Source organism: Elephantulus edwardii, unplaced genomic scaffold, assembly GCF_000299155.1.
Source record: "Elephantulus edwardii isolate Elephantulus edwardi_28Jun2011 unplaced genomic scaffold, EleEdw1.0 scaffold00015, whole genome shotgun sequence".
Lineage (NCBI taxonomy): Eukaryota > Metazoa > Chordata > Mammalia > Macroscelidea > Macroscelididae > Elephantulus > Elephantulus edwardii.
In genome coordinates, this window is record NW_006399765.1 from 4,547,394 (window position 1) to 4,567,740 (window position 20,347).

Below are 20,347 nucleotides of genomic sequence, written 5' to 3' on the forward strand. Positions count from 1 at the left end.
GTGAGGGGAAGGCTGGCTTGGGGTGCCAGAATGAAAGAAGTAAGGTCTTTGGGGAGTTATGGTGACTTCAGGGTGGAGCATGTTGGGTGGTTTGAGGTCTTCTGGGAGGGTGGTTCAGGAGGAACTGGAGGAGGCAGTGGTAGAATGTTGTGAAAGGTTAGTGTATCTTAGTGGTTAAAAAGATGAATTTCAGAACAGGTGAGGGTCATTTCAGAGATTCCGTTTCCCCCCCTCTAAGGTGCAGATAATTACAGAGGGATGAGAAGGCGTATCCTGTTAAGATTTACAGCCCAGGAAACCTGAAGGAAGGGCGCTTTGAGTCAGAATCAACTAGATGGCATTGAGCTTGAGTTTGAGAGCTGGCTCTCAGTCAGCATAACTCCTGCTGTTATTATTGCTTTGTGGCCATAGAAGAGGGGCTGGGGTGGGAGGTGGAGCAGGGCAGTGAGCAGCAGCTTCAACAGCCCATCCACCCTGCTACTCAGCTCACCCGCAAGAACTACATGGTGAAGAACCTGAAGCGGTTCCGGAAACAGCTGGAGCGAGACATGGGGAAGCTGGAAGCAGCCAAGTGCGACTTCTTCCCCAAAACCTTTGAGATGCCATGTGAATACCACCTGTTTGTGGAGGAGTTCCGCAAAAACCCTGGCATCACCTGGATCATGAAGCCTGTGAGTGCCCAGTGCTGGGGACGAGGAGGAGAAGTGGGGGAACCTGGGGCTGGAGCAGGGCTCTCTGATAACCTGTCTCAGGACATGACTCTGCCTGGAAATTCAGCTTTGGGTGCACTTTCTGTCTCCCTTGAAGTGCAGACTTTATCTCTTCTCTGTCATGTGATCCAGTAGCTACAGCTGCTGGCACACACAGTAAGTGCTCTATAGGTATTTACTGAATGAATAAGGACACCAGGGTATAGAATCCAGACCCTTGCTGGACCCCAGATCCCTGACAGAAAAAAATGGCCAGGCCATTATGTAGTGTTGCTCTAATGGAAATACTGTAAGTCGATGACTTTAACTAACAAACTTATTCTTTCATAGTTTATGGTGTTGTTGTTATGTGTCCTCAAGTCAACTCTGACACATAGTAACCCTATGCACAATAACTCGGAACTCTGCCCTGTTCTGAGCCAATCTCACTGTCACACACCTACCCCCATTACCGCAGTTACTGTGTTAATCCATCTCATCCTCTCCTGTGCTGTCTTTCCACTCTTCTAACCATGATGTCCTTCTCCAAGGACTGATTCTTCCTGGAAACATACCCAAAGTACATGGGATGGAGCTTCAGAATCCTTGCTTCCATGGAGCAACAGTTTAGGAGGCTAGAAGTTCAAGTTCAGGGCAGCAGCTCTAGGGGAAGGCATGCTTTCTCTTTTGGCTCTGAAGGAAGGTCCTTGTTTTCTTTGAACATTTGTGAGCTAGTATTCCCTGGAGATCTTTGCATGTCTTGTCATTAGTCTTCTCCTGGGCTTGGGAGGTTCTCAGCACAGGAATCCTGGTTCCAAAGGACACATTTTTCCCCCTTTCATCTTTCTTAGTGGTAGTCATGTCCCTCCCACTCTGCTTACTTCTCTCTTCTTTTATATCTTGTAAGATAAAATGCAAGATTAAAGCAAGGTATGTATGACTTGAGTAAAGGTGGGACTTGAGTTGTAACCTCTTGTAAAGTTTTGAATCAAGATACAACCCTCCCTAAGCCTGCATTTTTTTTTACTATAACAAATGCTCCTCCCTGAGAGAGGACGTTTATAAAGAAACAATAAAAGTAAGTTACAGAGGTGGTGGGTGTACCTCAGACACGGCTCCCACTCCCAAACAGGGGTGGTCAGGTGTGTATTTTGGAGTGCTGGGCTGTCCAAAGAGGTGCTGCCTTGTCTCCCTAGCTTTGAATGCTGGCTGGTCCCATGGTTCCCAGCTGCAGGCATCAGTCCTGAGGATGTTAGAGTCAAACCCATTTCCTTGACTTCTGTAATTGCAGAAACAGTGTTTATTACCAAGTATAAATTAGGGGTGGGGGCTGGGAGTGGGAATGGCATTCATGTCCTGGTTGGCTGTTCTTTCGCTCTGTCCTCCTGGGCCTGGATCTTCAGTTCCTCATCAAGGCGCTCCTTTGCTCGGACCACCTTGGACTGCAGGTAGAAGGAGCCTCCCACAGACTTGTCATTCACCTTGAACAAGTGTTCATAATTCTTCAGTATCTCCTCAGAGCTCAGCTTAGAGACGTTGAGGATTTGCTGGGCCTCCTGCAAGCTGAGGCCAGAGAGGCTGGAAGCAGCAGCAGACTGGTGGCCAGCACGCCCCCGAGCATCAGCTGCTGCCCGGCTAGCTGCAAACTCTTGCCGCAGGGCCCGGGCAAAGGCCCTGCCCACCACCTGCATGCCCATCACAATAATCTGGGCCAGGTACTTGGCCATGGTGGCAACCCTGCCACAGGAAGGGAGCTCCGGCTTCCGAGGCCCCTCGGGCCGGCTCTAAGCCTGCATTATTAACTTAAGTTGTTGTTATTGTTTACCGTCCAGACAGAACTAACTCATAGATGACCCTACAGGAGGTTCTCAGAGAGAGTAAATTACATGTGATGAGATTATCCATCTTTCCCTTGCGGAGCAGCTGGTGGATTCGAACTCTGTTACTTTGAACTGGCAGTGCATTTCCTTACCACTGGGCTATCAGAGCTCTATTAACATATGTTGTTGTTGTTGTTATGTGCCATTGAGTCACCTGTGACTCATAGTGACCCTATGTACAACAGCTCTGAAGCCTGCCTTGTCATGAGCCAATCTCACTGACTCCATATAGGGGTTGGAATTTACAACACATCACAAAACAAGTTGCATCAAAAGAAGATGGATGGAACACACACAGAGTCTCTACACCAAAAAAGAGTTTGTTGTTGTTGGACCATTTCAGCAGGTTGCATATAATCAAGAACCAACAGTATTGAACCTGAACTGAAGGCAATGGAGAAAACCAAGGTGGCATGAATTGATGGAATACTGCTTGAAATGTTCCAACAAACAGATGCAGTCTAGATGTGCTCACTCATCTATATGAAGAAATTTGGAAGACAACTACCTGACCAAAAGGAAGAGTTATATATTTGTGTCCATTTCAGAGAAAGATTATTCCACAGAATACAGAAATTGTCAAACAAGATTACTAATACCATATGCAATTAAAATTTGCCCAAAGATAATGAAAAAAACACTTGCTGAAGAACATCAATATGTTGTGCTGTTGTTGTTGTTATGTGCCGTCAAGTTGCCTGAGACTCATAGTGACCATTATGTGTACAACAGCTCTGAATCCTGCCCTGTTCTGAGCCAGTCTCACTGCCTCTAACACACCTACCCCCTTTACCCCAATTGTTGTATCAATCCATCTCATTCAGGTCTTCCTCTCCTATGCTGAGTCTCCACCCTTCAAAGGTATCCTCCTTTAAGGACTGGTCCCTCTTGGCAACATGCCCAAAGTATGTAAGACAGAGTTCAAAATGCTTGCCTTCCTGGAGCAACCTGGCCTCATCCTCTTCAGATCAACACTCTTGGCACCAGTAGTCAGGAAATGAAAAGACAAATTGCACTGGAAAAAGAGGCTCTCATGGACCTCTCCAGAGTGCTGAAGAGCAACAATGTCTGGAAACCACAGTGCACCTGACCCAGGCCATAACTTGCTATGTATCAGAAAGCTGGGCAGTGACTAAGGATGACAGAAGAAGATACCTTTGAATTGTGCTGGAGAAGAGTATTAAACATACCATGGACTGCCAAGAGAAAATCAACATAGCACTCACAATTCAAGCTGTATTCAGAAGAGGATATGGAACAAACAGCATCAGTGCTGATGTCAGAGGGATCTTGGATGAGGGCAGAAAATACCAGAAACATGTTTACTTAAGTTTTATTGACTATCAAAGGCATTCAACTGGGTGAGTCATCACAAATCATGGATATAACATTGAGAAGATTGGGAATTACAGAACACTTAATTGTGTTCATGCAGAACTTGTACATACACACAAAGAAGCAGCCATTTGAACACAATAAGGGGGTATTAAGTAGTTTAAAATTAGGCAAGGTGTGTATCAAGGTTGTATTCTTAACTATACCCATTCAATCTGTATGCTAAGTAGATTCTATGAAGATGAACTCAGCATCAGGTTCGGAAGAACTCACTAACAACCTGCAATATGCTGATGAAAGAACCTTGCTGACTGAACATGAAGAGAACTTGATACACTTCTTGATGAAGCTGGAAACTATAGCCTTCAGTTGATTACATCTCATGGATATAATGGACTCATGGATCACACCTCAACATATTTGTCGTTGTTGTTGTTGTTAGGTGCCGTAGAGTCGAGTAGGACTCATAGCAATGAGTCCTGAGCAGTTATGGACAGCAGATCCGAACCCTGTCCTGTCCTGTGCCATCCTCACCATCTCCGACACACGTGAACCCCCGGTTGCCATCAGTGTGTAAATCCATCGTGTTGAGGGTCTTCCTCTCCTTCATCCTCACAATGGAACTACTGGGCACCTTCAGGATAGATGGAGAAAAGGCAGAAGCTAATTAGGATTTAATCTAACTTGGATTCATAATCAACGTACATGAAAGAGCAGCAGTCAGGAAATCAAAGGAGACTCAAGCTTGCCTGCCAAGCTGGCCTCCTTGGCCTCCTCTCACCCAGAGTTGCACTCTGCATAGCCTTGAATGGTGTCATCAAAGGCCCTACTTTGTTTTCCTAACTTGGGCCTCACAGAGTGTGTTGGGGTTAAGGTAGCACCTTGTGGTGCTGAAGGCAGGGCCTGGGGTTGACTAATACAAATTCAGCCAACAGCACAGGCACTTGGAGGGAATACCCTCATCAGAAGTGGGAGCAGACATCACCATGTGCTCCCCACAAGGGCTGAGGTGGCATTTGAACCTGGGCTGCCCAGATCATTTCGCCTGCCCCTCCTGCCTCTGGAGGACCTGCTAGAAGGCCTCCCTCCATGCCGGGAAGGCGCAGCGAGGAGGGCGCTGAGGCTGGAGCAGTAGGAGTTAGAGGAGCATTAAGACCCACCCAGGACCAATTCCAGCTCCAGCATTATCCTCTAAGACAAATGGTAATTTGTGCTAATTGGGAACGAGCAATCCCATATTAAGTTGATTCCTTTCCCAGCCCACAGCCTTTGTTAGCAGCAGACAGGACAGCTGTAATTAAGAGGAGGAATCTTGGCGCTGTGTGTGTGTGTGTGTGTGTGTGTTTGTCCCCGTCCGTCCTTTCCAAAGCTAAAGCATCCTTTCTGGATCTGGGGTGCTGTTGTGGTGGTGTGGATTCTAATCCTGTGTCTATCACTTGTGAACTGTATGACCCTGAGCCATTTCCAGGCGCAGTGCACTTCTAATCAAAAGGTTGCATGGTTCTGGGGGCTGGAATCCATCTCTGGCTCCACAGGAGAAAGGTGGAGAGGCTCTGCCCATTAAGACTTACAGCCTTGGGGTTCGAGTTTCGTGTGAGAAAATCTAGTCTGGTGTCAAATGTTCATCAATCCATGCTTTTCCCCTCTAAATATTCTCCTCGCAACCCCCCCACCCCCAGATTAGGACCATGATTGGCAAAAAGGTGAGCAGAACACTCTTCAGCTTTACCCTCCCCCGTCCACCTGCTAGTCCTTGTGTCCAGCAGAGGTGATTGACTGCTTTACTTGGATGTGAATGCCCTTGGCAACACTGGGCTGGCCTCAGCTCTGGGGACCTCTGTTCAAACACCAAGGAAGGAAGAACCATATTTTTTCTATTATGACTGTAAAAATATATGTGATAGGTAAAAAAAAAATATGTAACACAAATACTGCATAAGGCCATTATTTTAAAAATAGAAGGATAACTAGTTAAACATGTATGGGGACTCAAGGGGAGAAGGGATGGGAGGAGAGGGGTGAGGATGGGTACGGGCAAAATTACAGAGTTGCACAATTTGGTAGGTGGAGGGAGGGGATAAAAGAAATGAGAAAGATCCAGTGGCGATCCGAAAAGACAGCACATAGTCCAATGGCAATTAGTTTTTTAAATTTTTTATTGAGATTTTCATGGAAGTTTACAGAAAACTTATATTTCCATTAATGGTGATTAATTTTATAAAATGATTGTATGAAACACAATCTGAATAAAGAATAGTGTAAAGCACAATGTATACAGACTTTGTAAGCAATTGAATATAAAAATCAAAATTTTAAAAAATATGTATGTAACACAACATTTGCCAACCCAATGTTTCTCAGGTGTATAGTAACTGATTCGTGTTATCAGTAACAAGCATCTTCCATAATTATTGGCAAGTATCCTGCCATCATGGAAGAGCCACCTTTCAACATGCTACTCTAGTTCCTGGAGCTTTTCAACTGAAATTTTTCCAGAGTTGGGATGCTTTGGGCTGCAAGTAACAGAAAGCCCAGCCAGCTGGAGCTCACGTAGCAGGAAGGGTTTCTGAGCCATTTTTATGCTCTGGCATCCTGTGACATCTATGGGCCCTGTCATAGAAGCCATAATGTTGTGTGTTTTTTCCAACCGATAACCACTTATTTTGATACGTATATTTAGATTTGCTATGGCATTGCAAAATTACTAGATCTATCAATACCCTTCAAACAAATTCTCTTAATATTGACATAACCATATTCATAGAACTGAAAGCCAGTCTAAAAGAAAACTATTTCTTAAGTGCTCAATATTTTTTTTTATTTAATTGTGTTGGTGGTGTTAGGTGTTGTAAAGTGGAGTATGACTCACAGCGGCCCTATGAACAAGAGATCTCAACTCTGTTCTATCCTGTGTCATCCTCACACTTTCTGACACACAAGAGCCCATTGCAGCAGTCATGCGCCAATTCACCCGGTTGAGGGTCTTTCTCTCCTTCACCGACCATCCACCCTTCCCAGCATCATGTCCCTCTCCAAGGACTAGCCCCTCCTAGCAACATGCCCAAAGTATGTGACACAAAGCTTCATCATGCTCGCCTCCAAAACACACTCTTGAGGCGCCCTCTCCCAGACATATCTGTTTGTTCTTTTGGCAATCCATGGGATGTTTAGGGTTCTTCTTCAACACCACAGCTCAAAAGCATTAATTCTTCTTTTGTTATCCTTATTCATTATCCAGGTCTCAGATACATAGCAAATGATCAGAAAGACTAAAACCTGAATCAGATGCACTTTAGTCCTCAAACTGACATCATTACTCCTCAATAATTTGGAGATGTCCCTAACTGTAGATTTTCCCAGTGCAGTGTGTCTCCTTATTTCCTGACTGCTGGTACCAAAGGTGTTAATTTTAGATCCAAGCGAGATGAAGCTGTCAACAGTTTCGTCTCCTCTCCATCAATCATGATGTTGCCTATCGTTCCAGTGATAAGAATCTTTGTTTTCTTGACACGGAGATGCAATCCATACCAAAGGCTGAATTCCTTTATCTTCTGCAACAAGTGCTTCAAATCCTCTTCACTTTCAACAAGCAAGGTTGTGTCATCTGCATAATGCAAGTTATTGATGAGTCTCCAATCTCGATGCCACACTCCTCTTCATAGAGTCCAGCTTCTTGAATAATTTGCTCAGTATACAGATTAAATAGGTATGGAGAGTGAATACAACCCTAACACACTCCCTTCTAAAGTTTAAACCATGCAGTGCTTAAACCATGCATCCTCCTAGGTTCTGCACGAGCACAATTAAGTGCCCTGGAACTCCCATTCTTCTCAATGGAAGTCACAACTTGTTATGATCTATACAGTCAAATGCCTTCACATAGTCAATAAAGCACAAATAGACATTCTTCTGGTATTTTTTTGCTTTCAGCCAGAATCCACCTGATATCAGCAGTAATATCCCTGGTGCCATGACCCCTTTTTTTCCTATTTTTAAAATTTTTTTTTCCATGGTTTCTTTTAACTTTTGCTTGAACTGTCTGGCCAACAATTGGAAGAGGTCCATATTTGTTCCCATTCCCAAGAAAGGTGATCCAACTGAATGTGGAAACTATCAAACAATATCATTAATATCACATGCAAGCAAAATACTGCTGAAGATCATTCAAAAACAGAAAAGTACATAAGGAACTGTCAGAAGCTCATTGTATAGATCTATTGTGTAAAGTCATGCTCATTCTGCTTGAAGAGCTTCATTTAAAGTTTCTGCCACAATGGTTTTAAAGACCTAAAATTTGATGGTAAATGAATTCTAGTTGGTCAGGGTCCTCTGAGAAACAGAAGCCAAGGTAGAATTATACACGCTGGAATTGTGTTAGGGAAACTGCCTATGGGAGAAAGTGAGGAGGGTAAGGGGAAGACTGTGAGGTTCCAAGAGCTGCCAGACCTTATTGCCAGTCTGAACCCCACCGTGAGAGAGAGACGAGGGGTGGATGGGGCATCTTAAACTGCTGTGCAGCCCAAGGAAGTCCAGCCAAGCCATGAGTGAGGCCTCAAACCAAGGTCAGTTGTAGAAAAGTGCCATGTCTCCCAGGAATCAGCAAGCCTTCAGATCCTTGCCATGTTCATCATTGGCTTGGATCAGGCCCTAGCAGGTGAGGGCTGGTGAAGGCAGCCGTAGGCGCAGAACCTGCATCGCTGTCAGTTACACCCCTGTAGGTGGAGGCTGTTTGCAACATGCAAACAACATATTGCCCTGGGAAAAGCTACTGCAAAAGACCTCTTGAACGTTCTAAAGAGCAAAGCTAGTGCTTTTGTGACTAAGGTAGAGCTGACCTGAAGCCATAGTCTTCAGTCACCTAAATGCAAGCAAATCTGGACAATGGAAAAGGGAGACAGAAGAAGAATTGATGCCTTTGAGTCATGATGTTAGCAAAGAACACTGAGTGTACTGTGGATTTCCTGAAGAATGAAGGAATTCAGTCTCAGAAGAAATCACCACCAGAAAGCTGCTTAGCAGCTAGGCCAGTGAGACTCCCACTAATGTACTTTGGACACCATTACCAGAGGTCAATTGCTGGAAAAGGACATTGTGGTGGGTAAAGAAGAGGGTCAGGGAAAATGAGGGACATTTTCAACAAGATGAGTTCACACAACCACCACGACAATGGACTCCAACACACCAAATAATCCTATTGAGGGCACTGGGCCAGAAAACATCTGTGTGGGGTGTTTTTTAAAAAAAAATTTATTTCAATTTATTATTAATTTCAGTAAAAATTTAGATAGACTTTGGATTTCCACTCATTCATTGTTGCACTTTCCTCCCCTCCCAACCCTCCCCCCCCAAGTACATTACCCTCTTGGAAAAGTAAAAGAAAAATTCTTTCATTGTTTTACAAACCCTCCCCCAGATCCACTCCACCATGTAGCCTTCGCTCTAGACTCCTGTCATGACAAAAATACCTAATCACATAACCCTTTTAAACAGTTTTCTCCCTCATCTGTTTCAATGCAGTATACATTATTGAACCCATCTTTCTCAGTCTCTCCCCAACCCCAAGATCAGTCCTGTTTTACAACAGTGGCACCGTGCAGTATTTGTCCCCTTGTGACTGAGATACTTCACTCAGCATAATGTCCTCCAGGGTCACCCATTTTGAATAATATTGCATGAGTTCCTTGTTTTTCAATGTAGCGTAGTAGTCCATTGTGTGAATACACCACAGCTTCTCTATCCATTTGTTTGTTGATGGGCACTTAGGTTGTTTCCAACTCCTTGCTATTGTGAACAAAGCCGCAATAAACATGGGTGTGCAAAAACATCTGTGTTTTACATACAAGGTCAGCAGGGTCTGGTGGGCAATCACAATGAACAAAAAGTAAAGCCTGCAAGGTTCATTCTCCTGGTCACCATGCCAAGTATTAAACAATGTGTGTGTTTTTCATCAGCAACTGAAGAGTGACAGCCACTCCCCTCACCCCGCATCTGAGAGTCCTTTATGCAGTGGACAACCTGAGCGACGATGCTTGACAGCTCTGCCTGCTCCTACCTGTACTGAGGACCTTGCACAGATCAGCTGAGTCATGGGGTTAGGGGAGAACAGGGAAGTAAGAAGTTTCCCTCCCTGGGTACATTTATGCTTGGAAAAAAAGACAACTCATGGGGACCATGGATAATGAAAGGGCTGCTATGGGGTCCAAGAATCAGATTTGTTCTAGGAGATAAGGGAGAGCAAGCTCCATGAGAGCTGGGTGAAGCGTCTAGCATCCTGCCCAGCACACAGTTGTGCTGTTCATTCTGATTCCTGGGACCCCATGTACAACAGAATGAAAGCACTGCCCGGGCCTGCCTCCTCTTCATAATTGTTGCTGTGTTTGAACCCATTGTTGGAGCGACTGTCTCGTTCGATCTGGTAGGCGCCCACTTGATACTTGTGGGTGATGACTCAACAGCTGTCCTGCAAAGGAATAGACTGCTTCTGGGAGGTGGGTAGTGAGCTCATTGGCACTGTAAGTGTGCAAAGCTACTGGGCGGGGATGTTACTGGAAGCCGTAATGCCTTTGGTGAGGACCACAGTGTGTGTGGTATAATATTGCGTGATCTTGCCAGCCCCGAGATTCTGAGAAGCTATGAATTATCCATGGGGTTCAGTAAAGGCAGACTGATGTCAGTATTAGCCGAAGCAAAACCTAATTAGGAAGGCAAATTGACTTCCAAAATAAGAATCGAATAATATGTTCCAGGACTGTTAGAAATGGCTTTTAAATTGTCTTCTCTTTTGTATTATTCATGCAATTGTGTATCTTTGAGCTAAGTCAGTGTCTCACTTTCTCTTCTCTCTTCCACCTGCTCTGAACAGTTCCTTCTTTGTCCCCAGGCTCCCTGCTGGGAACGTGGCAATGACTGGGTGTCAGTCCCTGTACCATAGCTTCTCATAACCTCACAGAGACTCTCTCAGCTGAGACTAGCCCTTGCTCAGACTAGTGCACAGGGCAGCAGGGGCTCAGATAAAGACTCTTCACTAAACTGTGAGAAGGCTTCTCAGATGAGGTGCTCTCAGAGGAAAAGTAGGGTTTTGTAGGACAAGGATGAGGTCACCTTGCCAAAGAATAGTTCAAAAGATCAAAAACTATTAGTCCCACATTTGCACAAGGAAGCATGACAAAAGAGGTTCCTGGCAGCATTTTTTATGATAACAAAAGACTGGAGATAACCTAAATGCCATCAGCAAGAGGCCTATTTAAAAAAAGATTGATACAGACCCATCATGAAATATTATACAGCCATGAAAAAGACACAGGTAACCTTGCAGAGAGGACCTCTGGAATATGTTGTTAAGCAGCAAAAACAAGAGGAATAACAAAGTTATGAAATATATCTATATACAAAAGAAAGAAAAGTATATATAGTTATGTTTGGTGTTCTGTGCGTGGATTAGCTCCAGGGGCAACTACGAAAATTCATTACAGGCCTGTCCTCTGGGGAGGGTGAACTGGGGGGAGGGAGGAGCATGGCATTTTCCCTTTTGGAATTTTGAGCCCCATAAATACATCATCAGTGTTAAGAGATATATTTCTTTTTAAAAGAAAGATTTTTAAAAAAAAAATCATCTGTTAGTTAGATTCACAGAATTGAGTCAAAGGAACGGATTTGTTCTTTAAAAAGGGAAACTCTGGTGGCTTAGTGGTAGGAAATTGTACTGCCTTTTGAGAAGTTCATTGCCTGGGTTCTTGCTGATACGTCAACTCAAAAGGGCTCTTCAGGTTAAGGCGTGATAAGGATCCTCTATTGCCTTTTGGGAAGGATTGAAAGTTTCATTTGGGTCCTTTGAGTGTTTATATATCTTTCATATTGAGTTAAAAGATAATGATGATGCTTTCTTTTTTTAAAAAAAAGAAAGAAAGAAAAAAGGAATTGTACTGCCAACCCAAAGGCACGCAGTTCAAATCCACCAGCTGATCTGTGACTTCCTGCCCCTGACACCCTGCTGGAGCGTCAGCTGTGAGTCAGTTCTGACAGCAGTGACAACAATGGAAGTGGTTTAATTTAAAAGGGATTGAGCTCTGTCACTTACCAGCTTCTCTGGGCAAGCAGACGGCAACTTCTCTGAACTTCAGGGAAATGGGTCACCTGGGTATCGTTGTGAAGCGACCCATCCCCAGATTCTCAGCTTGCAGGAGGCAGCACCTTTCATTCCTGTGATAAGTCAGCAAGTCCTGGAGTCTCCAATAATAATAATAAGCAAAGACAGAATCCAGGGCCTGATGATGGTAATGATTGTGGTAAGAGTATGTGTATAACTCAGCTGCAGATAAATTAATCAGAGTCTCAGTAGATTTTGTACCATTGTCATTGATCTGGTCCAGGCCCTTTCCCTTGACTCACCCTTTCCTCTCCCTCACCTTCAATAACCTAGTGCCACTGTCATCTTTGCAGACGGCCTTGGCTTTGTATTTCCTGGTTTACTAGATGTTGCCTTTATGTTGCCTCGAGTTGGCTGTGACTCGTAACAACTCTTATGAACACTGCCTCGTCCTCAGTTAATCCCACACACTTGCCTCCATCTTATCCAGAGGCTGCCTCTCCTGTGCTGACCCGCTATCCTTCCAAGCATGATGTCCTTCTTCAAGGACTAGTCCCTCCTGGAAAAATGCCCAAATATGTGAGACGGAGCTTCAGAATCCTTGCCTCCATGAAGCACAGCCTGGTTTCACCCTCTCAAAGGCATTGACTCTTCTGTCAATCCTTAGTCATTGTCCAGCTCTCAGATACATAGCAAATAATTGAGAAGATCATGGCCTGATCAGACGTATTTAGTCTCTCGTCTGACATTGTTGCTCCTTAGCACTCTGCGAGGTCCCTGACAACAGACTTTCCTAAAGCAAGTCATCTTTTGATTTCCTGACTGCTGGCACTAAGAGTATTGATTGTGGACCTGAGCAAGATGAAATCGTTAACAATCTCAGTCTTTTCTCCATCTATCATGATGATGGTGAGAATCTTTGCTTTCTTATTTTTTTTCCTTATTGTATTGAATTGGGAAGGATTGAAAGTTTCATTTGGGCCCTTTGAGTGTTTATATATCTTTCATATTGAGTTATTGAATTGGATCCAACTAACACTAGAGAAGATTACGCCTCCTTCTCCAGCGGAGCATCTAGTGGATTCGAACCGTGCACCTTCGGGATTGCAGTGCAGCTTCTTTGCCACTAGGCCACCAGAGTTCCCTTAAGAATCTTTGTTTTCTTGATATTGAGATGCAACATGAAGAAACACAAGATGACATGCCAATGTGTATATGTGTCTGGGTCTGTATTCTGAACCGTAAACTAGTTAAAACATTTTTAATTAAACACCATATTTGTTTCAAGCATCTGCAGTTGCTCCCATGGCCACATATTTTAGCCACATCCTGGCAGATAGGCCCCCAGGTTTTCCCAGTACTCACTCCCGATAAACAGTGCAGTGAAATCATCATCAAGTCCCTCTCGGGCCTGTGGGGGAATTCTCGTGCAGTGTAGACCCAGGGACAGGATCACTGGGGCATAGGGTGTGGACACCACAGCTTCTCCAGATCCTGCCAGCTGGCCCCCAGCACGTCTGTACCACCCCATTTACCACCACAGAGCACATTACAACTGCCCCCCCTTACCAGCACGTCCTATTTTTCCTACTCTGACACCTGCCATGGACCTACTCTAACCCCTGCCATGGACCATCTTTTCTACAATATTGCCTTAGAAAATTTTTTTTTATTGTGGTGTGAATGAATGTTTATGGAGTCAGTTGGTTTTCTGTTCAACAGTTCTTACACATTTTGGTTTGTACTTGCAATCTCCACATGCACTGGCACGATTCCAGCTTCCTCTCCTGTTCACCACTTCTATTCATCCTTCTTTCGGGTCCTTTCCCCCTGAGCCTTGCCCCTGGGTGAATGCTTCTCTTTTGATCTCGTATGTCTGACAGCCCTAAGGAGTGTTGTCGTTCACCTTATGGGATTGTCTGTTGTTCAGCTATAAGTTGAGTTATGGGATGAATTCAGTTCCCTTATGAAGCATCTCTCGGGTCCACATTCTGGGGAGTGCCACCCATATCTGTTGGACCAGTGAATCTGGTCTTTATTCTTACTCTTTAGAGTTTCACTACAATTTCTGTTTCTTCCATTGTTAGCCACTGTCCTGGGTAAAGGCCGGATTGCTCTCTCTTCCCAGGGTTGAGAAGAGAAGGGACTGGTGTGCCCAAGGGCTCTACTTCTTGGCCAGGCCAGATCCTGTGTCCTAGCCAGGGTGAGGGAGACTTACCCTCCCTGCCTCCTCACCGCTGGGCTGGTACATTTCCAGAGGATAGCTGGAGGCTCAGGGGACCCGTGGAGAGAAAGGAATGCAGGGATGGGGCAGCAGCAGAGGCCCACATGGAACTGCACGCAGCTGGGAACTGATTTTCTGTACTCCTCTGTCCCCCAGGTCGCCCGATCTCAGGGGAAGGGCATCTTCCTCTTCCGGCGCCTGAAGGACATCATCGACTGGAGGAAGGTGAGCTTGTCCTTCCTACCTGCTTCTCTGTCTTCACTGGGAGGCCCCCTTTTCAGCTCCCCCTGAGTTCTAAGGGCTGATGGTGAAGCTCTACTGAGTGAAGTGGGCGTCTCTAGAGTCAGAATGTCTCAGTTCCTGTCCTGACTTTGCCACTTAATAGCTATGTGACCTTGGTCAAGTTACTTCCCCTTTCTGTGGCCTGATGAATGACCATGGTATTAGTACCTGCTAAGCGTACAGTGAGTTACTGCCTCTTAGGAGTGCACTGTGTCTGGGGCTTAATAAGCGCTCACTGCATGCTCTCTATCTGGGCCTCCTGCCCACCTGACTGAGGGGAGTTTGGTTGACTCCCCCACTGAGGTCCTAGACTGAGCCCCAGAGGCAGCTCTTTCCTCCTTTCTACTCAATCCCAAAACTGGTTGCAGCAGGAAGCCTAGTTCAAATCCTGCTTCTGCCACTCAGCAGTTGTGTGATCTGGGGAGAACCTCAGCCCGGGTTGGGCAGTCCGACCATGAGATTGAACTACTGCACCGCTGGGCTCAGTGGGTGAACTTCCACACACACCCAGCCCCACGTCTCAGTTCCTCCCATAAACCATTGGGGCGCTGTGGGGAAGCAGCTCAAGCCATCAGGAGCTCTATCAACTGCACTGTCAGCCACATGAGTGTAGAAGGTGGTGAGGTCCCAGCAGGGCAGGCCTGTGGGCCTCTGTCTTGAAATAGCTGGAGGTGATGGTTGGAGTGAAATGCTCTACCTTTGGAGCCAGAAACCCCGTGTTCCAGGGCTCGCTGCCACTAGGCTGCTTTGCGACCTCTCCAAATGTGTGACACTGCTCTCAGGCCTCAGTTTCCTTAAAGCGGGAGTCAGTGAGTGGGAAAGGACTCTGCAAACTTTGATGTGTTGTGCACATGTGTGAGGGAGCATCCCTGCCGCCTGGTGCTGTCTGGAAGGAACTAGAAGGGAGAGGTTTGCTTCTAGGGCCCTGGGCGGTGGTCTGGGCAGCGCTGCCCAGCGGAACTTTAAGCAGTGATGGGTATGTACGAGTCTGTGCGATCTGCACTGCGATCACCCCTAGCCACCTGTTATGACTGCTGAGTTATTGAAATGGGGCCAGTGTCACAGAGGGACTGGATTTTTCGTTTCATTTCATTTTCATAATCGTAAATATAAATGTCAACAGTCACGTGTGGCTGGTGGCTACTGTATTGATGGGGCAGGTCTAGAGCCTAAATGTCTAGCTTCTGACCCCATATGAGTGGACCACATCCAGTGGTACCACTGACTGGCTGTGCGACCTGGAGCAAGTCACTCACCCTCGCCATGCTTCAGTTTCTCATCTGTAAAATGGGGATAACCTTAGTGCTTCCTTAAAGATCAAATGAGATCCTCCACCTTGGAGGCTGAACTCAATCTCTAGGATGCAAGGGATGCTCAGTAATTGTTCTTTGTTCTGGTCACAACTAGGACACAAGAGGCTCCGATGACCAGAAGGAGGAGATTCCCGTGGAGAACTATGTAGCCCAGCGTTACATTGAAAATCCCTACCTGATAGGAGGTGAGATGTATAGCTCCCTGTACAGACACTCTTGCCCAGTGTGAGTGAGTCAGTCAGCAACCCCTGGCTAGCGGCAGCCCACGGTCCAGACCGACTCCAGGCATGAAGAGGTGCAGCCCCAGACCTAGCATGCGCCGGGCTGGCAGGAGGCACTTGGTACACACGGGTCACTCAGATGAACACTTTCCTTGCCTGACAGGCCGCAAGTTCGATCTGCGAGTCTATGTGCTGGTCATTTCGGTGAGTTGCTGATCATTTCGGTGAGTTGCTTGGCAGGGCTCTCTCAGCAAGGGCAAGTGGGCACTGGGTTGGAGGCATGGAGCAGAGCCCATCTGGGGCACCTTGACATTGAGAATGTACAGCTGGTCTGATTTTGTCTCTGCCTGGGTGAACCCTGGTCGGAGACATCAGGGGACAAGATAGGGATGGGCAGAGATAGGCAAGTTTGAGCATCTTGGTGTTTCAGCACCTAGATGTGCCTTTACTGGCCTCCTTATCCATCCAAGCATCCTGCTAATCACATTCTGGCATTTATTTAGCACCTACTGTGTACCTGAAGGCTCTGGTGCTTAGTGTTGTTTTATTTTCTCTTCTCTGGTCCTCCTAATAGTCCACAGGATGTTAATGCTACTAACCCGAAGGTGGCGTCTCTCTGGTGGTTCGAATCCACCAGTGGCTTCTCAGGTGAAAGATGGGCCAGTCTCCTTCTGTGCAGCTTCAGGAAGCCCAGTGGAGGGTCAGCCGTGAGTTGTTTTCAACTTGACGGCAATGACTTTGACTTAATGGCTTCCTCCTAATAACCTAGTGAGGTAGACTCTATTAAGATCCTCATTTTATGGAAGAGTCGAGCGGCCTGCCCAAGGGTCACACAGCTGATGGATGGCAGAGCTGTGATTTGAACCCAGGCAGCCTGGCCCCAGCGCCTCTTTCCTCTCTTTGCGCTAGTCTTTCAGCTCATACATTCATCCCACATGTAAACCTTTCCTTGTGCTGGACATGAGGGCATAGGGATGCCCGGTCCTCCGAGGACTTGCTGCCCTGAGGGGAAGTGGGCACACACCCTGAGCTGGGTCTCTCATGAGGATAGAGCATAGGAGAAGCTCATGAATTTCATTCAATAAGGGAAGCGTAGGATCAAGGAGGCTGGTGGTAGAGCAGAGTCTTGAGGGCTGGTGGGTAAAAGAAAAAAGGATAGGGCAGGCGGAAATGTGCTGCCAGCCAGGTATGACATGAGCATACGTGCCCTCTCTCCCTCTCCTCTCTCTGTCCCACCGCCTCTGCCCAGTACATCCCGCTGCGGGCTTGGCTCTACCGAGACGGCTTTGCTCGATTCTCCAACACCCGCTTCACGCTGAGCAGCATCGATGACCAGTGTATCCTGCTCCCCCTCCCGCCCCGCCTCTGGCCTGTTCCAAGTGGACATGTCCCTCCCACCAGTGTCTGCCGAGTGCCTGCTATGCTATGGTCTGGGCTCTGAGAAACAGCATGATCATGACAGGCCTCCTTTCCTGGGTGCAGGAGGGCTTACATCAGGTGGGAGCCAGGGGTCGTCCAGGGAGCCACGGGGAGCACTTTGTTCAGAAAGCTCACCCCCAGACTGCTTTGCCCGATGATCATTTTAATAACGTGCCAAAGAGCCATGGCTCTTCATACAGGATCAGACGGCTTTAACCTCCTTGGGGAATGTGTGAGCCTTTATGTGCATTTACTGGCCTAGTACATCTCAGTGTGGGTGCACCAGTGAGACCTGCTCATCATAACAGCTCACGGGCCTCCGCTGACAGAAAAGAGGTGGCTAGACTCTATGGGCACTGGCATGAAGCCTTTGAGAATCCCTCCACCGAACCACACTGCACCACCATTGCCCTCTGGAAAGGAGTTAGACTCTGAGGTTTTAATTTGTGTTTTAGAATTTATTTTGTTGTTGTCATTGAAAATACACACAACAGAGCATATACCAGTCAGCTGTTTCTGAATGTGTAATTCATTGGCACTGATTATGTCTGTTCTCAACTTCCTTTTCTAAGTTGTTCTCCTTCCATTAATATAAACTTACTCCGGTGGCCTAGTGGTAAGAAGCTGCCCTGCAATCCCAGAGGCAAGCAGTTCAAATCTACCAGGTGCTCTGTGAGAGAAAAATGGGCAATCTCCTCCCGTGTGATTTACTGCCTCTGAAAACCCCCTGGAGGGTCCTGTATGGGTCAGTTCTGAGTCGACAGCAGACAACCACAACAGCAGCTGACCCTTAAGTGCCCTGTCTGGTTTCTCGAGTTGTTGTCAGTTTGATCCCATACAGATTAATCTTTTAAAAGCCTTCTGTTCAATACAGATATTCTTTACTGCTTAAGTTAAACTATTGTTTGGTTTTAAGACTTCAAGGAATACTTTTGGTTTAAGGTTTAATGTTTATCTTAGGGCCAGTTTCAAGAGTTTATTATCCCCGGTTCCAGAAAGGCCAAAGTCCGTTTCAATTTGAAATTCTAATCTGTATCGACATCATTTTGAGAAGGATTCTTCCTGAGAATCTTCAATAACAATTTAAAAATCTTTGTTAACAAAATCTTCAATAACAATATTGTGTGACCAGACACCATCCAGTCTGTTCTCTTGATGCTGAGCTTCAATCCATATTGAAAGTTGTAGTCTTTGACCTTCTGCAGCAAGCGCTTCAGGTCCACCTTACTTTCAGCAAGCAGGGTTGTTTTATCTGCATAATGCAGATTCTGATCATTTGCTGCCTCTTAAAATGGTTAAATATCAACCAATTCCTATTGAAACAACAACTCTGTATTCCACTCATCTTCCTTTGAGGTTTCCTGTGTCATTCAGCATTTTGCCTGTTAAAAACGGAGAAAGAAACCAAACCCATTTTCATCAATTCAGTTCCAACTCATACATCCTTGTCAGACAGTCAACCTTTTATGGGAGCAAATTGCCTTCTCTTTTTCATGTGGGAGCATTCAGTGGGTTTGAACTGCTAACCCTTCTGTTAACCTCTGTGCCACCATATTGCAGCTTCGGGCAGAGATTTTTCTTCATTTCTTCTTCTGAGAAATGCTGAGTATATCCTTCCCTTTTGAGTTTCTAACTCCAGCTCTTCACACATTTCATTATTATGTTTTACTTTGTCTTCTTGAGTCAGCCCTTGACATCTGTGTAACTCTCTTAAGTCCTCATTTCTTCCTTCCCTCTTTCTACATTTCGACAGTCTAGAGCAGGTATCAGAGTCTCTTCTGACATTCATATTGTCCTTCTTTCCTTCCTTCCTTCCTTCCTTCCTTCCTTCCTTCCTTCCTTCCTTCCTTCCTTCCTTCCTTCCTTCCTTCCTTCCTTCCTTCCTTCCTTCCTTCCTTCCTTCCTTCCTTCCTTCCTTCCTTCTCTTTTTAATGAACTTATGCTTTTTAAAAATGTATGATATCTACATTGTCATCCCACAACTTGTCATTGGTCTTTGGTCATTAGTGTGCAGTGTGTCAAATTTATTCCTGAGATGGTCTCTCAGTTCAAGTGGAATATACTCAAAGTCATACTTTGATTCTGTCGTCTTGTTTTCCTTTTTCTTCAGCTTCACTTTGAGCTTTCAAATGAGCATTTGATTGTCTGTTCTGCATTCAGCCTGTATCCTTGGTTTGATCAATGATATTGATCTCAATTGTTTCTTTCCAAAGACCAGTCAGTTAGAGTTCTGTATATTCTGTCTGGTGAAGTCCACACGTATAGCTGCTGTTTATGTTGTTGAGTTTGTATTTGAAATTAATAAATCATCAGTCATACAATATTACCTTGGGCACTCTCCAGCATAGTCTCTGTCATGAATGTGACGTCATTCCTCATCAGTTTGTCATTCCTGGCATAGAAGACCATACGATTGTCCTATTCAGAATGACCAATACCAGTCTGCTGTCTGCTCTGGTGGCACAGTCCATGGCATCTCACACTGCTAATCCTAATTCCACGAACAGCTCCACGTGAGAGAGAAGGATGATCTCCTCCCATTAAGTTTTACAGCCTCAGCAACTGGATGGTGGAGTGCAGTGTATTTGAGTAAGTGAGTCCATTTCCAATCACTGTTGCCTCTGGTGGCTTAGAGGTAAAGAATTGCACTGCCAAACCAAAAGCATGTAGTTCATATCCACCAGCTTCTCAAAAGGAAGAAAGATAGGCATTCTCCACCCATGTGATTTACGGCCTCTGAAATCCCACTGGAAGGTCCGCTATGAGTCTGTCCTGACTTGACAGTTTATAGCAATCATGCCTAGGACATTGACCTTTATGTGTTCCATTTAATTTTTGTTAACCAGTTTTCCTAGATTCATACTTCATACATTCTATGTTCTAATTATTTTTTTATTT

At 45.6% G+C, this 20,347-nt stretch overlaps 2 protein-coding genes across 2 annotated transcripts in view; one reads left to right on the forward strand and one right to left on the reverse strand.

Moving 5' to 3' along the window:
- TTLL9 (tubulin tyrosine ligase-like family, member 9) overlaps nt 1-20,347 on the forward strand; it is a 49,065-nt gene that overhangs the window by 15,612 nt on the left and 13,106 nt on the right. Inside the window, exons 5-9 of the mRNA XM_006881426.1 lie at nt 486-671; nt 14,371-14,439; nt 15,904-15,994; nt 16,194-16,234; nt 17,280-17,367. Coding sequence (XP_006881488.1) covers nt 486-671; nt 14,371-14,439; nt 15,904-15,994; nt 16,194-16,234; nt 17,280-17,367 — 475 coding nt within the window. The remainder of the gene's footprint in view (nt 1-485; nt 672-14,370; nt 14,440-15,903; nt 15,995-16,193; nt 16,235-17,279; nt 17,368-20,347) is intronic.
- LOC102850785 (mitochondrial import inner membrane translocase subunit TIM16-like) lies at nt 2,039-2,416 on the reverse strand. The gene has a single exon (XM_006881425.1). The coding sequence runs from the start codon at nt 2,414-2,416 to the stop codon at nt 2,039-2,041; it is 378 nt and encodes a 125-aa protein (XP_006881487.1).

Coding starts and splice junctions, on each gene's coding strand:
- LOC102850785 (XM_006881425.1), bottom strand. CDS start 2,416: ATGGCCAAGTACCTGGCCCAGATTATTGTGATGGGCATGCAGGTGGTG.